Genomic DNA, 22,663 nt, shown 5'->3' with positions numbered 1-22,663 from the left:
GAAGGTGGGATCGTGAAGAACAAGGTGGTGACAAAGCGTATGGAAGAAGGATTCAAGCATAGATACGACAAGATTACATCATTTATGGACCTTTGTGATTAAAAAGCTTCAAACTTGCTCATTAGTTTCATAGATCTTGTTAATTTTCATATTCTTCAATTTTTGGTAACTTTAGTGCATAAAGTTTAGATCTTTAAAGTTTGTGACCTTGTTATGGATAAAGTTGGAAACTTTATCTTATAAACATCATATTGATTCAAATCAGAAGGTTGGACACTTGGACTTAATGGATTAAGTTGAGAAAGATGCATTTTTGGTCCCTTTGAGACCTAAAGATTAGACATTGGTTATTTGGACCATCCTAATGGATAAAGTTGTAAACTTTATCCATTATGGAGCTATTAGGCACCATAAAAATGTGATATTGGTCCCTTTCTTCCCTCCATGCAAGAGTTATGATGCATTGGTTTGTGTATTAAGTTTGGGTTTTGGTGTGTGGACTCCTTCTAGCCATGGAAAGTCATAAAGTTGGAAACTTTATGACTTAGAATATTATTTGGGACTAGATTTGAGCTTTAGACCTGAGATCTTAATGGAATAAGAACTTAATGAAAGAAAATGGAACTGGTCGAGTACGGTGGGCATACCTGGTAGTACACTAAGTGTACCAGGCTGGAGCCTCGTAATTAGGAAGGGATGTACTACGCTGAACGTAGTGACTGAGTATGCTGGGTGTACTCAATCTGTGTTGATCTCCTTTGACTTTTTGACTAGTTGACTTTTTGGATCAGTTTGACTTTTGGTCAAACTTGGGTAGAATTGAGTATTTGGCTAAGGATTGGTCTCCATATGGTTTTAGGAAGTTTGGTGTCACACCCCAAAACCGGAACGGCGGAATCGTTCGGGGGTGGAGGACGTCATGTTTTGTATCACGAGATATGTATATGGTAAGCAAGTAATGAACAACCATTTCATTTCGAAAGAAAGTGTTTACAATGTGTGTGTTCACAAAACATAGAATTCATAAACAAATAACAAAACAAGACTTGAAGCTATAATGCTCAATCTTCTGAATTCCCAGCACGAGCACCTGTCTAATAGTCTCCTGAGAATACAAGTTATTTGAAAGAGTTGATCAGCAATTAAGCTGGTGAGTTCATAAGATTTTAGTGATATGAGTAAGTTTTAAAGTGTTGTTAAAAATGTAGATGTAAAATAGTGTTGAAAATGTAGTTGAAACATGTAGTGGTAAAATGTTGTAAGTTGTAAGTTCTGTTTTGAAAAGTTCGCCTGTTCCTCTAGCAAATCTTATATTTCCTACCTTGATGGAGGTTTGAGTAAAATGACACTACAACCCTTTCTATGGGTACTAAGTGGGTACAAGTTATATAAGACTCAGAGTAAACAAACAATCGATTGTGCGCATCTGCCCTAAGCTCACAACCAAACAAGGAACAGAAACTAAGGCGGATAGCACACATTCCATTGGTTGTTAGATCATCGTCATATATAACCCTGGTGTATTCACTTGTTACTCATGGAGTTAATTGTAATGGTTCCTTTATATCTAATGAAGAAGCTCTTTAAGAAAACCCTTATTTCTTATAATAAAATGGTGACCACAGTGACTAATTTTATAATAGCTTAGTTTATACATGCTATGCATAATCTAATATCGGATAGAAAGTTAATTGAGCGAATCTGCCCTAAGCCCACAACCAAACGAGGAACAGGAAGCAAGGCGGAAAGCACACATCCAACTACCTATTGGGTATTAGTTTTATGTATAAACATGATGTATAAACTAAGGTATTATAGAGTTACTCACCTAAGGTCCTTTAAATTTAACTGGTTTAATAAAATGGATTAAACCCTTTACTGGGAAGTTTCTAGTTTTGTATACCAAAAGTACTGATTTTGGAAAGTATGTTTTGTACTAGAAAAACTGTGCTTTGACTCTGTGTCCTAATACCTGGCCCATACCTGGTACCCTTATGATGACTTAATGTATACTAAGCATACATATATATAGAATCAGATAGAAAATAGATTGGGTGAATTCGTTCCAAGCCCACAACCAAACAAGGAACAGGAAATGAAGCGGAGAGCACACATCCTATTACCTTTCGGACTCTGTTGGTATATATATATATCCTGTGATGTATATATTAAGGAATCATAAGACTAGCATTATGGTCCTTTCTTTTAGGCGTAGCCTTCTACCAAGGCATCTTCTGCTATGTGCTAGACTCGACTATTCTTCTTGTCGTTTGTAAAAATGTATATTTTCCCTAGTTTATAACTATCTTGACTCGAAAATAGTTTGAGTTTGACTTTCAAGTGGTACTGTCACTTTATGAAAGTGATGGGAAATGTAAGTACACAGTTGTCGTTTATAATGACATGCGGATGTACTAATAACCTAAAAACATATTTGTTTTATTACGGTTATAATGTGAAGGCTAGAACCCCTACTAAACGCTCTCCCTGTCAAGAGATTAAGGGAACTAAACGCGACCTCTGCAAATTCTTGCAAGCCGTGTAATTCACATTAAAGTATATGATCATGTACACCCAATATAACTATCACCTTTTGTTTAAAACAATGAGTTAGTGATTCATTGGTATAATTAGATCTTGTATGTGTTCTCATGCTATATCAACCTAACTTGTTTGTTTTGTACTGTATATTGTACGTTCTCTCTGTATGGTATTGTTTGATTCTCTTCACTATATGTTCTATATGGTATTGTTTGATTCATGTAAGAACTGACTCTTTGTGTACTTCATTGTACTAGAAGTAATGAATAACATTCTCCTAAACTATACCTATTATAGTTTACTAATGTTCTACTTGGACTGTTACTGAAAAGACTCGTTTATCTACTAATTTATGCTTGTATTTTAAAAACAGATTTTTGTATAACTATAAAGTAACATAACTTTAAAAGAGTTTTTGAAATGTTTTGACAACTTATAAATAACATAAGTAACATTTTGAAAGATGTTTATAACAAACATTTACACAATTATCATTGTGTTCAACTTGTATCCCCCCCTTAAACAGTCAAAACAGTTAAAAGATTCATTACGAGGTATGAACTCACCTGATGTGGGTGATTCAAACAGGTATGCGTGTAAGGATTATAAGCTCCACGAATGAAGTCCCGAGACACAATAAGTCCTAAATGACATATAAGGACACATATTGACATGAATATAGTGTTTATGAACAACTATATGAAAGGAAACACCTTCCAGGACTAGGAAACACCTTGACCAAGTGTTGGAATCACATGTGATTCATCAAAGGAAAGTGAAATGGCACTAACATGTGTTTACGGTCATGAGTTTACGGCCCAAGGGAGTTTACGACTTTAAACGCATGGTCAAACATGGCTAAGTGTTGGTTTGAAGGCTAGGGAAACTTTAGGGACTTTTGTTCTACACATGTATGAGGAAGACCACCTCAAATGAGGCTTTTGATGAGTTTACGGCCCAAAGGGGTTTACGGCCATAAACTCATGGTCATAATGGATTTGAGTGAAGTTTAAGGTCCTTCAAACATCAAGGAAGGGTTCTGGGTCACTTGCCTTGCATCCTATAGGGTTTATGGCCCTAATGGCCACCAAAAAGGGGTTTACGGCCTTGGGAGTTTACGGCCGTAAACTCCATTTGATCTTGTGTTCTTGATGTTTTCAAGCCTCTAAGCATGGATACTAACTAGATATGAAGTATAGGGAAGTGTACTTACGATCTAGAAGCTTGAAATGGTTGATATTGGCCAAGAACACTAGTGTGTGTTCTTGGTAGTGTTCTTGGCGTTCTTGGTGAAACTTGAAGATCTAAGAAAACATGATTTCCATGGATGAATCATGAGGATGAAGCTAGTTAAGAAGGATTAACAACAAACTAGAGAAAGAACACTTACGATTTTTGAAGATCAAGTATGAAGATCGGGATGATACTTGAGAGAAAACTCATGTGTTCTTGAGGAGAAAGTGAAAGAATGAAGGAAAGTGAAGGAAATGAGGTTATAAGGTGGAGTTCACGGCCTAACTTGGGTTTACGGCCGCAAACTCCATGTTTACGGCCGTAAACTCCACATGTTGGAGTTTAGGGCTTTAGTGTTCAACAGAGTCTCTAGCAGGTACTTTCTAACACTTAATCCTTAAGTGTATTAGGCTCAAAACTCCTTAGAATGACCTTTAACCGGGCTAGAAATCAGAACTAATGAGTTTGACACTCAGTTGAGTTGATTGATTGGGCTTTAAAATCAAAATTTTTTCAGGGTTGTCACATTTGGGTTGGCTGTTCTGATGCTGAGGTAGTTGTTGGGCTTGTGTTAAGTAGTTTAGGTGAGTCTTCTCACAGTATTTACGGGTCGTAGGCACTAATGTCGGCCCATCGTTATGTTGTAGTATGCTAGTTGTCTCTGTGACTCCTGCATGTGTTTGTATATATACCAGGTACGGCCCGATGTAAGGCGGGGCTCACCACATATGACTGATAAATCTGTACCGGGTGTGGCCCAATGGATGTCGGGCGGGCCCGATGTATGTATGTATGTATGGTATGTGGTATTTGGGGAACTCACTAAGTTTCATGCTTACGGTTTATGTTTAAAATGTTTTCAGGTACTTCTGGTTTCAAAAGGAATGGCCGGCTTGATCGTACTGCATCCCCTGGAGATTTATTCTGCATTGACTATTTATAATTGTACTCTGATGTTTTGAGAATACTTTTATTATAATCATCTTTTGGGATAATGAATGAATGATTTTGACTTATTTAAAATGAATTTTTTACTCGGAAATTTTGGGATGTTAAATAAATCCAGCCTAAACATCACTCTCGTATGTAGATCAATCAGTATAATGTCTTGGAATCACTGATAAATCTTAATTATAGGTTCATAATAACGATTATGATCATAATTAAAAGTTACACTTAAATTAAATAAACGTAGCTTAACTTATCGAGTAATCTAGTGAAAACCGGGGATTATGCGGGAAAAAATCTGATTTGGGAGCTTCTATTCATCGACTATCTCACACTGCAGGGCTTCGCCGAAGTGGCCGGAAACTCAGGAGTAAAAGGGTCTAAGGGTTGAAAGTGTTCCAAAGAGAATCCGGGAGAATGGTGTGAGGAAAGAGCTGATTTTCGAAGGTTTATGTAGGCTAAATTGGAGGGCGCGCCGCGTATAGATAAGGTGCGCGTTGCGCATCTGGTCGGAAGGGGGTGACATGTCGCTTTCTGTGTGGCACCACGTGTCGCTTTTCTATGGAGTTTCATAAGCTCGCCGTGCTCCTTGTCGGTGCGCGCAGGAAATCCTGATTTCTTAGAAAATTCATATCTTCTTCATACGAGATCCGTTTTCGACGAGTTTTACATCCATATGTAGCTATAGACGACATCTACAACTTTCATTTAGACTCCGTCGACTAATTTTGTGTTTATTTTTAGAGTTATATTTTTAACATGCATAGATTGTTAAAGTTCGTTAAAAATTCATAACTCTCTTGTATGACATCATGTTCTCAACTGTCTGATTCCTTGTCATGGGATCTTCACTTCTCGTTTAGATCGTTTCGGCTAACGATCAACCGATCTAAACTTCGATTTCTGTGCTAACACTGTTACGCTGAAATATTAGAAAAATCATAACTTCCTCTTATGATGTCAGATTTGAGCGTTCTCTATATGCATGCTCTTGGTTTTAAAACTATTACGACTTTTGCTTAGATTATTTAGGCTAATAAGCAACTTATCTCCAATTCACTATTTACGATACATTGTCTGTCTGACCGTGCATATGAAGTCGAATTTGAGTGTGCTTTATGTGTACGGGATTAATATCGCAACTCCTACATTTTCTATTAAGATTATTTGTCCTCAATAATATTCTATCGAGATTGTCATTTCGTCGTTTATCGATAAAGTACTAAAATGACTTTATAATACATATTCTGCAACGCGCATGACTAATGAGAATCCTAATCGATGATTTAAATTATGATTATTATTTATTATGTCTAGCCCAAAGTTGCGGGCGTTACAAAAGTCGTGTCTTAGGCAATGCTAGTTTAAGATCAACGTGACAAAATAGAGATTTTGAAATGTTTAAGTCAGATAATTTTATAAAAATAAGAGATTTTGGATTTTCATAAGAGCAAAACGAAAACTTTTATTTCAAAGTATATAAGAACAAATTTGTCTATTATCCTTTGTTATGTTTTTTTTTAATATTTTTCTATAAAACTATTGTTAATATGTCACACAACTTTGTCTATTATACTTTGTTGGATAATTTTATAAACATAAGTGATTTTTGAATTTTCATAAGAGCAAAACGAAAAGTTTTATTTCTTAAAGTATATAAGAACAAATTTGTCATTTATACTTTGTTATGGTCTTTTTTGAATATTTTTTATAAAACTATTGTTAAGATGTCATACTTGATTTTATAAAGAATATATAATTATTATAAAAGTGTGAAATTTCTTTAGAAAATTTGGACCATTTTTTTTGGAATTTTTTTGAATAGTTCATAATTTGAAAAGGGAAAATACTTATTTTGATGAAAACAAAAACGTGCCTTAGTCGTTTAAAAAATAGGAAAATCTTCAATAAAGTACCAATATTTTGGGCGAATTTATGATTTAATCCTAAATTAAATTTTGTTTACAAAAAAGGACAGAATACCGGCTAAAACTTCGGAATAACCCTTCGTGGTCGGTTTCACAGATTTAGCTAGTATTTCGGGTTTTTTCGTTAATTGATCAAAATTTTGGGGCTTTTTCGTTAATTGATCAATTACCCTTAAACTTATTATGAGTTTCACTCATCCGCGTCTCAAACTACTACTCATTTCTGTTTTTCACTTTTTCTTATCCACCTCTCTAAGTTGTACTCTTTCAACTTATTTAGTGTTTTAATCTAGCACGAAACGACATACTTCTAAGGTCTATACTCTAAACCAATCAACCTGACATGAAAATAAATTGATTGACACGAAAATAAACGTATTGAATCATGAACTTCAACACGCTCATGTTAAACTCGTACCTCAATTTGCCAAGGACAGTAGCAACATCTTGGTTGCTAGTCTTGCCTTGATAGACCACAAAACACAGATTCGTTTGAACTTTGATACCTCATTTCACACATGCACACACACGTTCCAGATCAGAAACTTTTATGTGTATGTGTGCACATAAAAAGGAAAGACATAGATCTATTTGAGGGGTGTCTGTATGTATCCTTTATTGCATCATTCCCAATTTTGCAATAGATAGAAAGAAACAGAGGGAGAAAGAGGGCAGATGGATTAAGGTTTTAAACAACCAATAGAATGAAGAAGAAAATGAGTATTAACGAGAAAAGTTATCCCATAGTTTAAGTATACCTGATTAGTGTTATTATGTATGTTTTGTGGTTATCTCAACCAATGTTGAAATCAAAAGAAAATATACAATATTTTTGTATGAATTTCATCTTGCAATCATGAAGACTATATCTTCGGTAAAGCTTTTCAGACAAATTTATGAAGTTTATTAGTTTTTTTGGATTATATAGATGTTTTTTGATAAATTTCGTGACTTTAAAACTGAATATATAACGTTGTATAAAAAGAAATGAAAAAAATACACCCATTTAAAAAACAAACCAATTTTTATATATTGATAAAACGGTTATTCTGAAGTTTTAGCTTATTTAACGAAAAAGTCCCAATATTTTGACGAATTAATGAAAAAAGCCGGAATACCGGCTAAATCTGTGAAACTGGCCACATAGGGTTATTCCGAAGTTTTAGCCGGTATTCTGTCCTTTTTTGTAAAAAAAATTTAATTTGGGACTAAACCGTAAACTGGCCTAAAATATTAAGATTTTATTGGAGATTTCCCAAAAAAGTATTAGAAAATGATACAAAAGATGTTACAACATTTCCTAATTTTTAATTTTAAACAACAATTCTAATAAATTTCTAATGCCACATATGTTTCAGAGACTCGAACCCTCGACTTCAATAAAGAAGAACAATATTTAATACCGTTGTGTTAGAAGTTTTTTGGTATATTTCCTAGTTTTTACCATAATAAACATGCAAAAAAGCGGAACTCGATCAACCAAGTTTGACCTATCTTAGGGAGGATGGAGTCATTCTCTCCCAACCCATTTAACCCACTGCTACATCAGTTTTTCTAGGGATGAGCATATGGACCGGGGAACCGGCCGGAACCGGTATCGGAACCGGCACCGGCACCGGAGCCGGAACCCGATGGAACCGGTCGGGCCGGGACCGGGACGTTATTTTTGTGGATTTTTGGAACCGGGAACCGGTAGGAACCGGAACCGATATAACCGGAACCGGTAGAACCGGCAAAAACCGGAACCGTATGATGCTATTTTTCGAGGACCGGTTCCAACATTTGAAGACACGACAAGAACCGGTAGAACCGGAACCGGTAGAATCGTCGGGCCGGTTCGGTTATTGATTTTGGCCGAAGCCGGTTCCCGGGTCGGGTCCGGTTCGGGCCGGTTCCGGCCGGTTCAGTCCTTTTGCTCATCCCTAAGTTTTTCTCTTTCATTTTTCTTAATCTTTTCCAACCCACAACACACGAAAACCCTATCTTTTTTCAACTCACTCAACCCATTTAATTAAAAAAAAAAATACAAAACAATCAATGTAAAATCTTAATTAGCAATAGAGTTACCACCGGTTAGGGATGAAGTGGGTCCAAACCCAGATCGGATGGACCCGTAACCGGTTAACGAAATTTTGTAGAACCGGAAACCGGACCGGCATATAGGAACCGGTTCCAGTTCGGGTCCGGGTCCAGGTACGGTACCGGGTAAAGTGGGTCTAGAACCGGAAAACCCGGAAACATCAAAGTGGGTAGGTTGGAACCGAATAAAGTGGGTTTAGAACCGGAAAACCCTGAAAAACCGGATTTTTTTTGGTAATTACTTACTACTTAGTGGGTTGAACTTTGAAAATTTTCATATTGATATCCCGACTTTGGGGGACTGTAACTCATTGAATATGAAACCAAAATTGACAAAATTATAGTCTATAATCATGTACAAACTCTAAACTACACTCTGGAAAAAACCGCATGTTAATCCGACTTTAAACGAATGAGATATGCATGTGTTAACATTTTCACAGAATACAAAGTTCAAAAACAAATAACTGAAAAGTTGAAAATTTTCAGTTTTGATATCCCAACTTCGGAGGACTGTAAATCATTGAATATTAAACCAAAAATGACAAAATTATAGTCTAAGCTCATATACAAACTGTAAACTACAAGTTGGAAAAAACCATGTCAATCCGACTTCAAACGAATTAGATATGCATGTTTTAAAACTTTCACCGAATACAAAAAAACTAAAAAACTAAAAACTTCCAGCTTTGATATCTCGACTTTTGGGGACTGTAAGTCAATGAATATAAAACTAAAAATGGCAAATTTATAGTCTAAAATCACATAAAAACTCTAAACTACATGTTGGAAAAAACCGCATGTCAATCGGAGTTGAAACGAATGAGATATGCATCTTTTAAATGTTTCAAAAAACCGGTTCCGGCCCTAAAAGTGGTTCCGGTTCCTAACATCGGTTCCGATTTTTAGACCCGGTTACCCGGACCCGATGGACCCAAACCCGGATTACCCGGAACCCGGATAAAACTAATTTTTAAACCCGGAACCGGAACCGATTCTATATATTCCGGTTCTAACGGTTCCGGTTCCGGTCCGATTCCGGTTCCGGTTCTAAATCTCATCCCTACCACCGGTACCATTCCCTCTTCAACGGGTTGTTTAATTGGTTTCAATAACCCACTTCATCCTCTCTCTACTTTCTCCCTCCCATTTTCTCTTGTATCATGTGTTTTAAAACTTGTACCTTACTTGTTTTGTATTTTTTTTAATTGAGTGAGTTGAAAAAGATAGGATTTCCGTGTGTTGTGGGTTGAGAAAGATGAAGAAAAAGGAGAGACAAAAATTGATGTGACAGTGAGTTCAGTGGGTTGGGAGGGAATGACTTCCTCTTTCCTTAGTGATTTTGATGTTGCTCGGTTTCAGTATGATTATATTATAGCCATGGTTATTTTAGGCATAATCTCTTGACGGATATTTTCTAAAAAACTTGTATTGTTGTATACACTTTTAGGTTTTCAACCCAAGAGACAAACCAACTTTATTCTTCATCTTTATTAATGTGTACTTATTTTCTTCGATTAATATCTTGTTGTCTTACTCCATTCAAGATTATTATGTTGTGTAAGCGCTTAAATGCTTTTTGTATGGATGATCCATTTCCTCTTACCATATAATTTAATATAGAAAATCTTGCATACGCCTACCTTTAAAAGGCTCATGGCATCTTTGGTTCACGAATTTGAATGAATTTGGAGGAACCAAAATATAAATTCCAGTAAATTTTTTGTTTAGTCGATAAAACCAAAGGGTTTGAAATTCTTTAAATTATATTAAACTCCATGTTTAAACGAATTGTCATTATTTGGCTAAGGACCGAGATGCTTACAACATTATATATAATTAGGTGTGAGACCCGTGTATTACACGGGTTTATTAAAGTTAATAATTTTATATCAAGATGTAAACATTAAATATTTTTAATTTTAATGCCCACGTCATCTCAAAGTTTAACAAAATATATTTTATTATATCTCAAATTTGACAATATTGTTTTATAATATTTCACTATTTTAATTTATGTAATAAAAAATCATAACAAATGTTTTTAGTGGTAAAAAAAAACAAAATATTTATTTTATGGAGAAAAATATATATTACCTTAAATAATAAATGTTTCATTAATTATAATGTTGATCTATATATTTAATATAATAAATACTTTACATATATAATAATAGAGATGTTAATTAGTAGATTGATTAATGTTTTATTAACGAAAAAATAAAAATACCATATAATGACATGTGAAATTTAAGTAATTCAAAAATCTCACATAATGACATGTGACAAAAATCTTGAAGAAATGACAAGTGACCAAAAACATTTTCATTTATTAAGGTAGATGGTCGGGTATTAAGGGTTATCCTTTGTTGAAGCTTCCACAACATCAATGTTTTGATTTCATTTTCTAATACGGAAAAATGAAAAACTTGAGAAAGTAATAAGATTGCAAATTGCAAAAATGAAATATAAAACATGGAACATAGAAGCGTTACTTGACAAAAAAAATGAATAAAAAATACGAATATTAGATTCGTGGATAAAAATTGAGACTCAGATCACAAATCACAATTAGAAAGAGGTTTTAATGTTATTTAGGAACCCAAGTACCAAACAATTGAAACCTTATTCTAACCGGGCTTTTCCAACATGTCAAGGCCTAACCGGTCCAGGCCTACAATGACCGGACTGGGTCGATATCGGGCGTGCCTCAATCCCAAATCGGTTTTGTAATGCAACCGAAAGTCTTGTAGTTCGGCGGTGAACGATGATTCAGTTCCGCCCGGATTCCCATCTCATCAAACATTCGTGGCGGACGACCAATCTGCGGATCCTATCCTCGATTGGAGTCCCATTCGTTCTTAGGTCCAGAGAACGCATCTGATTCAAGGTAGCATATCCAAATATGATCGCGGACCTTTTGAACTATTCCGATTTGTCTTTTGTTCTTTTTTTGCCAAAGTTTCATTGAACAATTTATGCCTGAATGTTCGCAACTCCTAATTCTTCGAGATTAACGTTTTCATTTGGTAGAATTAAACACCTTATCACGAATCCTTCAGATTGAATTAAGCGCGATTACAAGTAATGAACAGTCGAGTCCAGCTTCCTTGAGTTTACAGATGTTTAATTTCTTCGTTCTATTGAGTCTTCTGAACCTAAATTAATTTACAGTCGACTTGATATCTCGTTTGCTAATCTTAAATCTAAAAAACACAGCAAATATGTAGAAGTGGCTCCCTTATCAACAACAGAAGTGTAACAAGAGGCCTATCTTTTATCGAAACTGCAGTCTTGATTCTTGAAGTACACTATGAAGTGTAATGCTTCTTAATTTTTGCAGTTACGTCATTGTTCCATGTCTATTGAAGACATGAAACAACCCTTTAACCAATCTGTTTTATGAAATTTTTAGAATGGTTACAACTTACAAGCTTCATTTGAAGCAATTCATAATAGCCTAAAGAAAATGGCATGTGTAATCTCCTTGAGCTTACAGATGTTTGAACTGCAATACTGACATATATGTGCAAGCAAAAGACTATTTCAAGCTATGAAATATGCATGTTCATATGGACTTCATATATGATTTTTAAACTGTTCTATTGGATTTTCTTATGATACAGAAGCAAAGTAACCGAAAAGTTGTTTAGATCTTCCTTTCTCTAATTCTCTGCATGAAATTTTGTCCCAAAAAACCACATCTTTATGTGATGGTGCAGTTTATGTGATTATGTCAATCTTTCTGGATGCATACCTACCACAAGGATTCAAGTCTATGAGATAATGACCGATTTTGATATTGCACTAGCATAAAAATTGAAATGACGTGTCTGAGGTAACTAGATGTGGCATCTTTATCATCTCACTATGCCCAATTAGGAATAATATAAGATAACAAGATAAATCAACATACATCAACCATGTTTATTTCATACGAAAGTATTCTATTTGTAGAACTACTTGGATACCATTAAGGCATTGACTTCTGTTATGATATCTCTTATCCAACACTTGTTCTCTTTACTTAGTGACCTCATAGTCAATATAATAAACATTTGGTTGATACCTATTTGGTATGCCCATTTTCTATATTTAACATGTATGTGTACCCTAGTAGGCCAATGTAATTATGCAACACACACATAGTTAAATACAAGGTAATCGTGCTATGTCCATAGGAGAACTATAGAAGTTTCTATTAATTCAAGAACATTAGGGGTTACAAGATATACGAGTAAACATGTACACTAGCCAAGGCCCACAAAACCCAAATGGTCCTTTGTAAAATCCATAATCAGATTCCACAACTTAACAAATCGGTCCCACTACCATTCATGAGGAGGTAAATCACAATGTTTCGAGAGTAAAAAAAAAGAAGATATGATGCCCTTGAACCTGTGACTTCATTTATAGATTTTCACCTCCTTACTGTCAGGACAAAGACAATTTATTGTGCACGTGTGTCAAAGCTATGCTGTAACTAATTTATAACCACCGTGATTTACTTGATACGTTACTTCAACATGACATGATACAACGGTTCCAAAAGGGTCAATCAAAATGGTAAATTTGTGCGAGAAACTTTAGCGGTGAAGTTGATTGGTACAAACAGTAGTGACGGTAGTTCCTGGAAAAGTAGGGGCAATGTTTTTCTTCCTAGAAAGGTAAGGTTCTTTTCATAAAATCACAATCAACCAACAATAAAAAGCTTAGCTTCTTTTCTAAATGATGATGATGATTATAAATTAAAGTTGTTTTATGGGAGAATAGAAACTCACTTCACATTCCCCTTCCCTTTTTTCTTTCTTTCTTCAATCCTTTTGCCCCCACTCATGATTTGGTCTCTATGGTCATTGCTGTGTCCCAAACCTTTTGCTTGTCTCAATAGAAAGAAAAGGAATATTTAATCTTGTCTGTTTAAACCTCATTATGATTCTGCCTTCTCTCTTTCATATCACATGTACTAGACTATATTTTTTTAGATGCATTTTAGTATCATAAATAACCAAAAAAATTTCTATCTTTTTCTTTTTAAATGTCCCACATAAATATAATGCTTCAAAGAAATTTGTCCATTTTATTCGTTTTCTTTTTTGTATGAAAACGCCACAGTGGTTGTAATGTAAACCGTTCATGTATGGTCATATCAGTTTTCACATCTGTTTTGAGTGCATATGTAGATAACATTAGCCATTAGGTTCTTTTGGATATCAATCCAAATGTTAAACGAATTGAATACATTTGTTACATGCACTAACGGATAGAGCTGATAAAAATCGACTCAATCCAAACACTCAGCTTGATTTTTAACTTTTATAATTAAATGGGTCAACGGTTAATACAATAGGTGAAATTGGGTTGAAAATTTCATCCTATTTGAATTAGGTTGGAAGATTTTCAATATGTTTATATCAACCTAATCCCAAAACACAATCCATTATGAAGTTTGTATTTGAATATGAGGGATATCCAAAAATTATGAGTGGCTGCAAAAAATTATTAATAAAAACAAAGGTTAAATGAATATTTCATTGAAAACAAAACCCGGTTATTTATATTATCCATGGGAATATGATTATATGCAAATATTTAATTCATTATACTACGTGTATGTTTTTCCATCTTCTATATCAACAAATGTCTCGTTGAATCTGTTTTACGAAATAGGAAATATTTTATTTTTCACCGAAAATATTATATTTAAAACATAAACGAAAAATGAAATATTTTATTAATAGGCTGGTTTTGAATTGATATGATGCACCAACATGTATGTGACAAGAGGACCCATAAACACCTTGGATTAGTGGGATTCATCTTATCAAATTATTGTCATCACTTAACTTCATAAGCAAATAATTTACTTTTAAATAATTAGAAATTAAAGCTTTAAATTGATAGTTGAAAAAGAAAATCAAGATTTGAGAGGAGAATAATGATTATTTGGTTTTTCATGTTATATGTCTCAAAGGCAACCAAGTCAAAAGGTGTAATTACAACTTCTTCGATCCAATCATTCATAATAATGACTGTGGTAATTTTACTTAGTAAAAAGCCCTAATCATTTCTTCTAACTAATTTCTGGTTTTCGTGTCACTCTTTTCTTTTGCTCACTCGAATAAATTAAATACAACAATCTTAATCTTAACTTGTTCTAAGATATAATATTTATACTTAAAAAATCATTTTAATTCGACATATAGTTTGTAACAAGATTTTGTTAATATTGGTTTAAATTTATGACTAAATTTTACTCATTGGAATTTCGTTATTTGTTTTGCTTCCATAGCTAAACAAAAGTATCTGTCGCTCATTTATGTATACTCTCAAATAGTCAAATGTTAGTTATATGATCTTTTGTCAAGTTTTCATTGAAATGAACAAATTAAAGTTAATTATAAAGAGTTGAATTTATCAATAGATTGAAAAGAAGGCGTTAGTTATATAAACCGAGCAATTTGGTTTATTTGGAGATCCAGGAGTGACGAAGTTTTTGACAAATTCATTCCAACACATTATAAGATTATCGAACAAGTCAAGGCAAATTCTTTTCTTTGGATTACAAATAGGACGAAGTTACTTACTTTAAATTGGGAGTCCTGGTGCATTTCGCATTTTAGTCTTTTTGTATATCTATATGTAATGCTCTCTGGAGCTTAGATCATGTTTTGCAAAAGTAACTGTTAACTGGAAGTAGGTAGCAGATAGTTGGTAGCGGATAGCGGGTAGCGTGTAGCTGATAGCTGGTATCAGGAAGCTGTAACTTTTATTTGTTATATGAGTGTTTGGCAAAAGTAGCTGGAAGCTTTTGAAATATATAAAATTACATAAAAGGACAATTGATTAAAGATAAATAAATATATAAATATATTTTTAAGGGTAATTATGGAAATTAATTTCAAAAGCTCCGTAGCGTTTTGTTCAACGCTACATGAAGTAGCTTTTAAATTTGAAGCGTTTTGTTTAAACTAAAATCTAAACGCTAGTACTACCAAACGAAGTTTATTCTTTAAACTATAGCGTTTTGTCAAAACCTAAAAGCTAGAAGCTCCGTGCCAAACACGCCCTTAATCTAGCAATTTGTTAGTTCTCTTTTAACTAATATATATTATGTGTTATATATATATATATATATATATATATATATATATATATATATATATATATATATATATATATATATATAGAGGTAGGTTCAAATGTTTCTCACATCTATTATGTGCTAAAATGCACCAATAAGAATTTAGTATTAATTATATGTATATTAAATGCTATCCATACTTATAACTCATTTTTATGGAAACTAATTAAATTCGTCATTAATGTCAACAATAATATTCTTTTAAATGAATTCATATTTAGAAGAATGAGAGTGTATTCCAGCAGAATGAGAGTGTATTCTAGTAGAATACACTCTCGTTCTTCATATTTCATTCAACTTTATTGTATTTTAAGTGAGTGAGTCATGAAACAAAATACGAACTTATATATAAAAACATAGATGCGAATTCATTCTGAAAGAATGTTATTGCTGACATTAATGACGGATTTAATTAATTTCCATAAAAAGAGAATTATAATTATGGATATCATTTAATATACATATAATTATGAAAATCATTTAATATGTATATTTATTTAATTAAATAATTATTTAATTTACTAAATTCGTATTGATGCATTTAGCACACAATAAATGTAAGAAACAAAATAACCTAGCCCTATATATATATATATATATATATATATATATATATATATATATATGTAAACCGAGCAATTAAATATTTGAAAACCCACCTAAAAATGAAATTATTAACTGCAGTATATTATACCAACGCCTGCTTTTCAAGATTTCAATTTATTTATTTTTATTAAAAATATTTATAAAAAATAGAAGATTTTGTTTTGCCTCGACAATCATTTGATTTTCTTTTCTTATATACTGCATATGATTATATGAATATTTTAGATCTTTGACTATACTATAAATAAAATATTTTAGAAAATAGCTTATCTCTCATGTAATAGTAGGGTAGGCATCCATACCGATGGAACTGAACATGTATCTAGACCGGCACTGGTTTTATATAATGGGCCGGTTCTTACCACATGAAATCACACTCTACCGGTTTTGGTTTTTTTACCGGTTCGATATATCGGTTCTCGGTTTTATGTGTATTTTGTGAAACTTTTAAAAATTGCATAACTTATTCGTTTGAAGTCGGATTGATTTGAGATTTTTTCCAACAAGTAGCTTCGAGTTTGTACTTCAATTTAGGTCGTAATTCCATTATTTTTTGTTCCATATCAAAGTTAAACGTTTTCCAGCTTTTCAGCTTCTGTGAAACTTTTAAAAATTGCATAATTAATTTGTTTGAAGTGGGATTGATATGAGATATTTTTCATTATGTATTTTAGAGTTTGTATTTCAATTTAAATTGTAGTTTCATCATTTTTTGGTTGCATATTCAATGAGATACAATTTCCCAAAGCTTGGATATAAAAGCTAGAAGTTTTTCAGCTTTTTAGCTTTTATGTGTAATATGAGAAACTTTTAAAATTTGCATAACTTACTCGTTTGAAGTCGGATTGTAATAAGATCTTTTCCAACATTAATTTAGAGTTTGTAATTCATTTTAGGCTATAAATTCATCATTTTGTTTCCATATTCAATGAGTTACATTTTCTAAAAAAGTTGGGATATCAAAACTGGGTTTTTTTCATTTTAAATATTTTATCCTTCTGTATTTGTTTTTAGCCTTGTAATACTATTCTTCCCTAAAAACTTAACTTTAGCATAAAAATCTAATTTTCGCTATTGCTTTAACGACTTGTACCATACACAACAAATATTGTACCGGTCTAAGAACCGGAAAACCAACACATGACATCAGAATCGGTACCAACACCGATATGTCTCACTAGGTTTGGTCTACGGTCCACATAATCCTCTCAAACCGGTCCGGCCCAAATACTCACCCATATGTAATAGTTACAATGTTTGGCTTGATACAATATCTAGTTTCTTCTATAAAAATTAAGTTTTAAGTTATATTTGTCTTATTGCTGAAAGGTTAACTGTTAGCTGATAAAAAATTAAGTTTGGTAAAAACAAGTTGATAAATTAGTTGGAAGATATAAAATGACATAAATGACATTTAGGATAAGCATATATGCAGAAAAGCACAACCAATTATACATGTATATGCAGAAAAACCCTTATATTATTTTATGTTCAGAAAAACATTTATATTATTAGTTACGTTTAAAGTAAAACCGTACAAAATTTTAAAAGAAATGATCGGCTAAAAATATGATATGCCATAAATATTCCTTATATTTTCTCAGGGGCGGAGCTTGAACGATTGATTTGGGGGGGCCGAAAGTATTAGAAACTAAAATTAACGTTTTTATACATGAAAGAACCAAAAGAAAAATCAGCAATTAAACACCAAAAATACCTAAAATTACTGTTCTTACACATAAAAAGAAACCAATTTTTTTTCAACAATTAAATACCAAAAATACCTAGAAGAAAAATTACAACTTAGCCCGATGACCTTTAAGATCTTTAAAGTCATCAATGACCGACTTCGTATCAATGTTTTCAGCAATTTCTCTTTCTATGTAAACCACTAAGTTGTTTGCGAGAAAGTCATCTGACATCTTATTGCGAATGCGGTTCTTGAATATTTTCATTGCTGAAAATCCCCTCTCTGTTGTTGCAGTAGAAACCGGAAGTGTCAAGATTAACCGAACCACTCTATCAAGCAAATAATACGTCTCACGTTTTTGAGTTTCCACAAGACCGTTGCATAGGTCAGCAATAGTTGATACACGACTTAGCTTGGGATTCTTTGTCATATCGATATTAAAAATATCTTACTGATATCGTAATTGAATTATCTCTTGCTCTGTAAAATCTTCAGGATAATACTTCTTAACAAGAAGACAAATCTGATCAGCGTTAATCACTTTAGGGTGTTCTTTTGAAACTAAAGTAGAACTAAGACTTAACAACTCCATCGTCTGATCATTGAATCTACTATTCAACTCATGTAACTGTTTGTCCAATGTGGATGTAAACAAATCTACTCGATAAAAATGTTCAAAAGTAAACTGATTATCGTTTTTTCGAGGCCGGTATCGAGTAGAAGTATATGGAGCTTTCATATCCGACATATTTACTTAATGTTTCTCACAAAAATTCTTTACATGTTCAAGTAAAGAATCCCATCCGTTGTTCCTGAAATTATTTAGACTCTCCTTTGTTGCTGAAACTAACTCCATGACATTAAGAATATCTTGGGATTTTTTTTGTAGAGCTTGAGAAAGTATATCAGTTTTTCCCATTACTTCTTTCATCAAGTGAAGAATAAACACAAACTCAAATGATTTCAGGTAACAGTAAGCTGCATCAGCATCTCCGCGTTGAGAATAAGTAGCAGATACATCATCAATTATTCCCTGGCGAACAACACGAGTACAATCAAACATCTTAAGAAAACTGCAAATGGAACGAAAATGAGAACCCCAACGTGTATCACCAGCTCTTCTTAATGTCCCAACTTGATTCAATCCTTTACCTGATTCGATTTCACCAAGTTCCAATAAATGTTTAATCTCAGTTGCCTTTTCCTTTTGTAACTCATCATGACGCTTACTGGAAGCACAAACTACATTAATTGTAAAAATTAAGTTTGTAAAAAATTGGTGTATAGGAATAATTTCCCTTGAAGCAGCCACCAGTGCTAGTTGTAATCTGTGAGCGAAGCAGTGAACATAATACGCATAAGGACAATCCTTAAGAAAAAGTGCCTGTAATCCATTCCATTCCCCTCTCATATTACTAGCACCATCATAACCTTGGCCACAGATTTTGCTAACATCAAACTGATAGTGCAAAAGTTGTCTCCACATATTTGTTTTCAAGGTTAATGATAAGGTATCCCTAACATGAACCAAATCCAAGAACCTTTCCCGTATGATCCCTTCTGCATCAACAAATCTCAAAACTATGGCCATTTGCTCTTTTTTAGACTCATCTCGTGACTCATCAATCATGACACAAAAGTATGAATCCCTGACTTCACTACGAATATGCTTCCGAACTTTATTTGCAATAATACTAAGAATTTCTTTTTGAATATCTCCAGAAGTATACTTTGAATTATAAGGAGCATTCTCTAATATAACATTTGCAACTTCATCATTATAAGATGCTAGAAGTTTTAGTAGTTGAAGAAAATTACCTCGATTTTTGGAATTAGGCGTTTCATCATGTCCTCGTAAAGCACAAGCTTGGAATGTCAACCAACGAACTGTGTCAATTGAAGCTTTTAATCGTAAATGGTTCTTCAATATTTGTGCTTCATTTTGCTTCACTATGATATTTTCAATGTGTGTTGCTTGGTTCATCAAGTTTTCAGCAAATGTAACAGCATTTCTATGTTGTGAACAACCAATGTGCTTCAAGAATGCACATTTTTTCCCATCATTAACTTTTTTCCAATTGTCAAATCCTTTAACAGTAAATGCATCATAACCATGACACACACTTGGCTTATCATTAAATATATAACAAATAAAACAATAAGAAGCATGTGTTGTTGGAGAATACTCTAACCAATTAGGGAAAATGTTGAACCAAGAATATTGAAATCTACGAGGATGTTTCTTTGAACCTTTAGCATGATAGTCTTGAAGACGTATTTGGAAAGGTCCTAAAGTCATATAAGCTCGTCTTACTTGTTCCCTTAAATTAACTGGATATTCCCACATTTGCTTTCGTTTAGCGGGATCTCTTTCTAGATGCTTAAGATCTACTTCATTAGGATTTGATTGTGTAGCTTCAACAATATCATTCTCTTGTTGATTTTCATGTTCTTGCGGTTGCGGCTCACTTGTTGAAGCTTTGTGGCGTTTACTCTGTTTATTTTCATTATGAGTTTTTTCATCATCATTCTTTCTTTTGAAAAAAGAATCAATAGTTTTCATCATTCCCATGAAATTGTAAGATTTGTATGATTGTATCTGTAAAAATCAAAATTGAAATCATAAGCTCATAAGCCAACAACCCAAATTCTGCAAATCTTATTTCTAAGAAATCATTCAACTAAAATTCTAACAATACTCATAACAATCAAAATTATGCAAAAAATCTTCTTTCTACAAATCTTATTTCTCAAAATTTTGCAAAATTCTGAAATCACTTAATTAACAATGCTCCAAATTCTACAAATCTTATTTCTAAGAAATCCTTCAACTAACATTCTAAGTTCTAACAATACTCCTAACAATCAGAAATCTAAATCAATTAACTAACAAAATAACAAATAACAATTGTAAATAGTTAAAGAATGAGTGAGTTTCTATTCTGATTCTAAGATAAGTAGATAATTCAGATTTTGATTTCTGTATTATGGAGAAAACAAAAAAAAACCTGGTTAAGTAATTAAGCGTGTCGTTTTTTCCAGACCTCACTTCACAATTCAGAATTCACATTGATTGATTCCAGACTTCAGTTCTGATTCGTTGATCAGTTGATAACTAAACTACTCGATCAGCAACAACGTGACAGCACGCAGAACGTAGGCGCGCAACAGCGAATTTGCTTCAGAGTTCAGTCTTCAGACGAGGGTATGGACGAACGATAATGACGATCGCTTTTTTTTTTTTGATTCGGACTATTGGAAAGCATAGGAGGGGCCACAACCTAAATTTTTAATGTATGAGATTAATATGGATAAAAAGATATGAATTATTTTCACTTCTAATAAAAAAATCAGGGGGGCCATAACCCCTCCTGGCCCTTTATTCGCCCATGTATTTTCTTGATTGTATGTGAAAACATGTCAAAACCTACATTTATTTCGATTACTTTTGCTCGATTGTGTTCTCTACATGGAATTATACGATTGATTTTTCCCTCATTTCATTTTTTTTATCATAATTAACATCAATGTCGTATTAAAAAAACAAAAAATGTAAGCAATATTATATTTGTAGTCGTTAATTTCTCTTAAAAACCCGTATTTTTGTCTTTTTTGAATGGTAAATATTAAGACAAAACTACACAAATGGTCATTGTGGTATGTTGAAAATTGTCACTTTGGTCCAAACAAGTTTGGACTAGCACCAGAGGTCCAACGTTTTCATTTTGTTGCAAGTTTGATCCATTTTCTTTTGAAAGTACTTAAATTGACGGTTTTGCCCATTTCTACTTATTTTTCCTTTTCCTTTTTATTATTTACCTATTTCTTGATTAAAAAAAAAGAAAGAAAAAAAATCCCATCCACCCTCCCTTCCCATGCCCCAAAAAGGAGGGTAGCTCCATCTCTCCAAAATAGTTCATCGTCTTCCCCACCTCTCTATCACCATGAACAATCATCGCTATTTTGCAGATCCAGATCCTCACGACAAAGACCGGAGGATTGATGTTTTCCTTTGTCTCGTAACCAACATTTGCAAAAAAACCCTAACGTCGGCGCCGCCCTTTTGGTTGGTCGGAGATAACCATCGTCTGCAAACCGTCGGAGATAACCATCATCTGCAAACCCTTTTCGTTCGTAGAAGGCAATGAGAATGAAGTTCAACGCCGTCGGAGAAGGATAGAGACGAAGACAGAGCTAGGGTTTCTGAAAACGTGGCGACGATTGATTGCTATGTCGGCATCAGTGGTGGTTTTATCTTCCGCCATGGTGTCGCTAGGGTTTTCTGTGACGAAGTTTGAAAAAACCCTAGTTTCTTCTTTCAATATTTGAAGACTAAAGGCTCCGTCGAAAGGTTTTCAACACCGTCGAAGAACTCAGAAAATTTGTGCGTTGTTGGAGCTACATATTTGTTCGTTGTCGGAGCTCGGATTGCCTTTCTTCCTTTTTCTACACCCGAAATCGATTTTCTGGTTTGGTTAGGGTTTGAATGATTTT

At 33.5% G+C, this 22,663-nt stretch overlaps 1 protein-coding gene across 1 annotated transcript; it reads right to left on the bottom strand.

Moving 5' to 3' along the window:
- Nucleotides 1–18,275: 18,275 nt before the first annotated feature.
- On the bottom strand, nt 18,276–18,599 carry LOC145111241 (uncharacterized). The gene has a single exon (XM_079047540.1). It carries the CDS (start codon nt 18,597–18,599, stop codon nt 18,276–18,278), a length of 324 nt encoding a protein of 107 aa, XP_078903666.1.
- Nucleotides 18,600–22,663: the final 4,064 nt, after the last annotated feature.

The sequence above is a fragment of the Lactuca virosa genome, chromosome 5, assembly GCF_052849685.1.
Source record: "Lactuca virosa cultivar CGN04683 chromosome 5, Lactuca_virosa_CGN04683_v6, whole genome shotgun sequence".
NCBI lineage: Eukaryota > Viridiplantae > Streptophyta > Magnoliopsida > Asterales > Asteraceae > Lactuca > Lactuca virosa.
This window is presented reverse-complemented; position numbering and strand designations above follow the sequence as displayed.

Bases quoted from the DNA above. Each gene is read 5' to 3' on its own strand.
- LOC145111241 (XM_079047540.1), bottom strand. From the start codon at position 18,599: ATGACAAAGAATCCCAAGCTAAGTCGTGTATCAACTATTGCTGACCTA.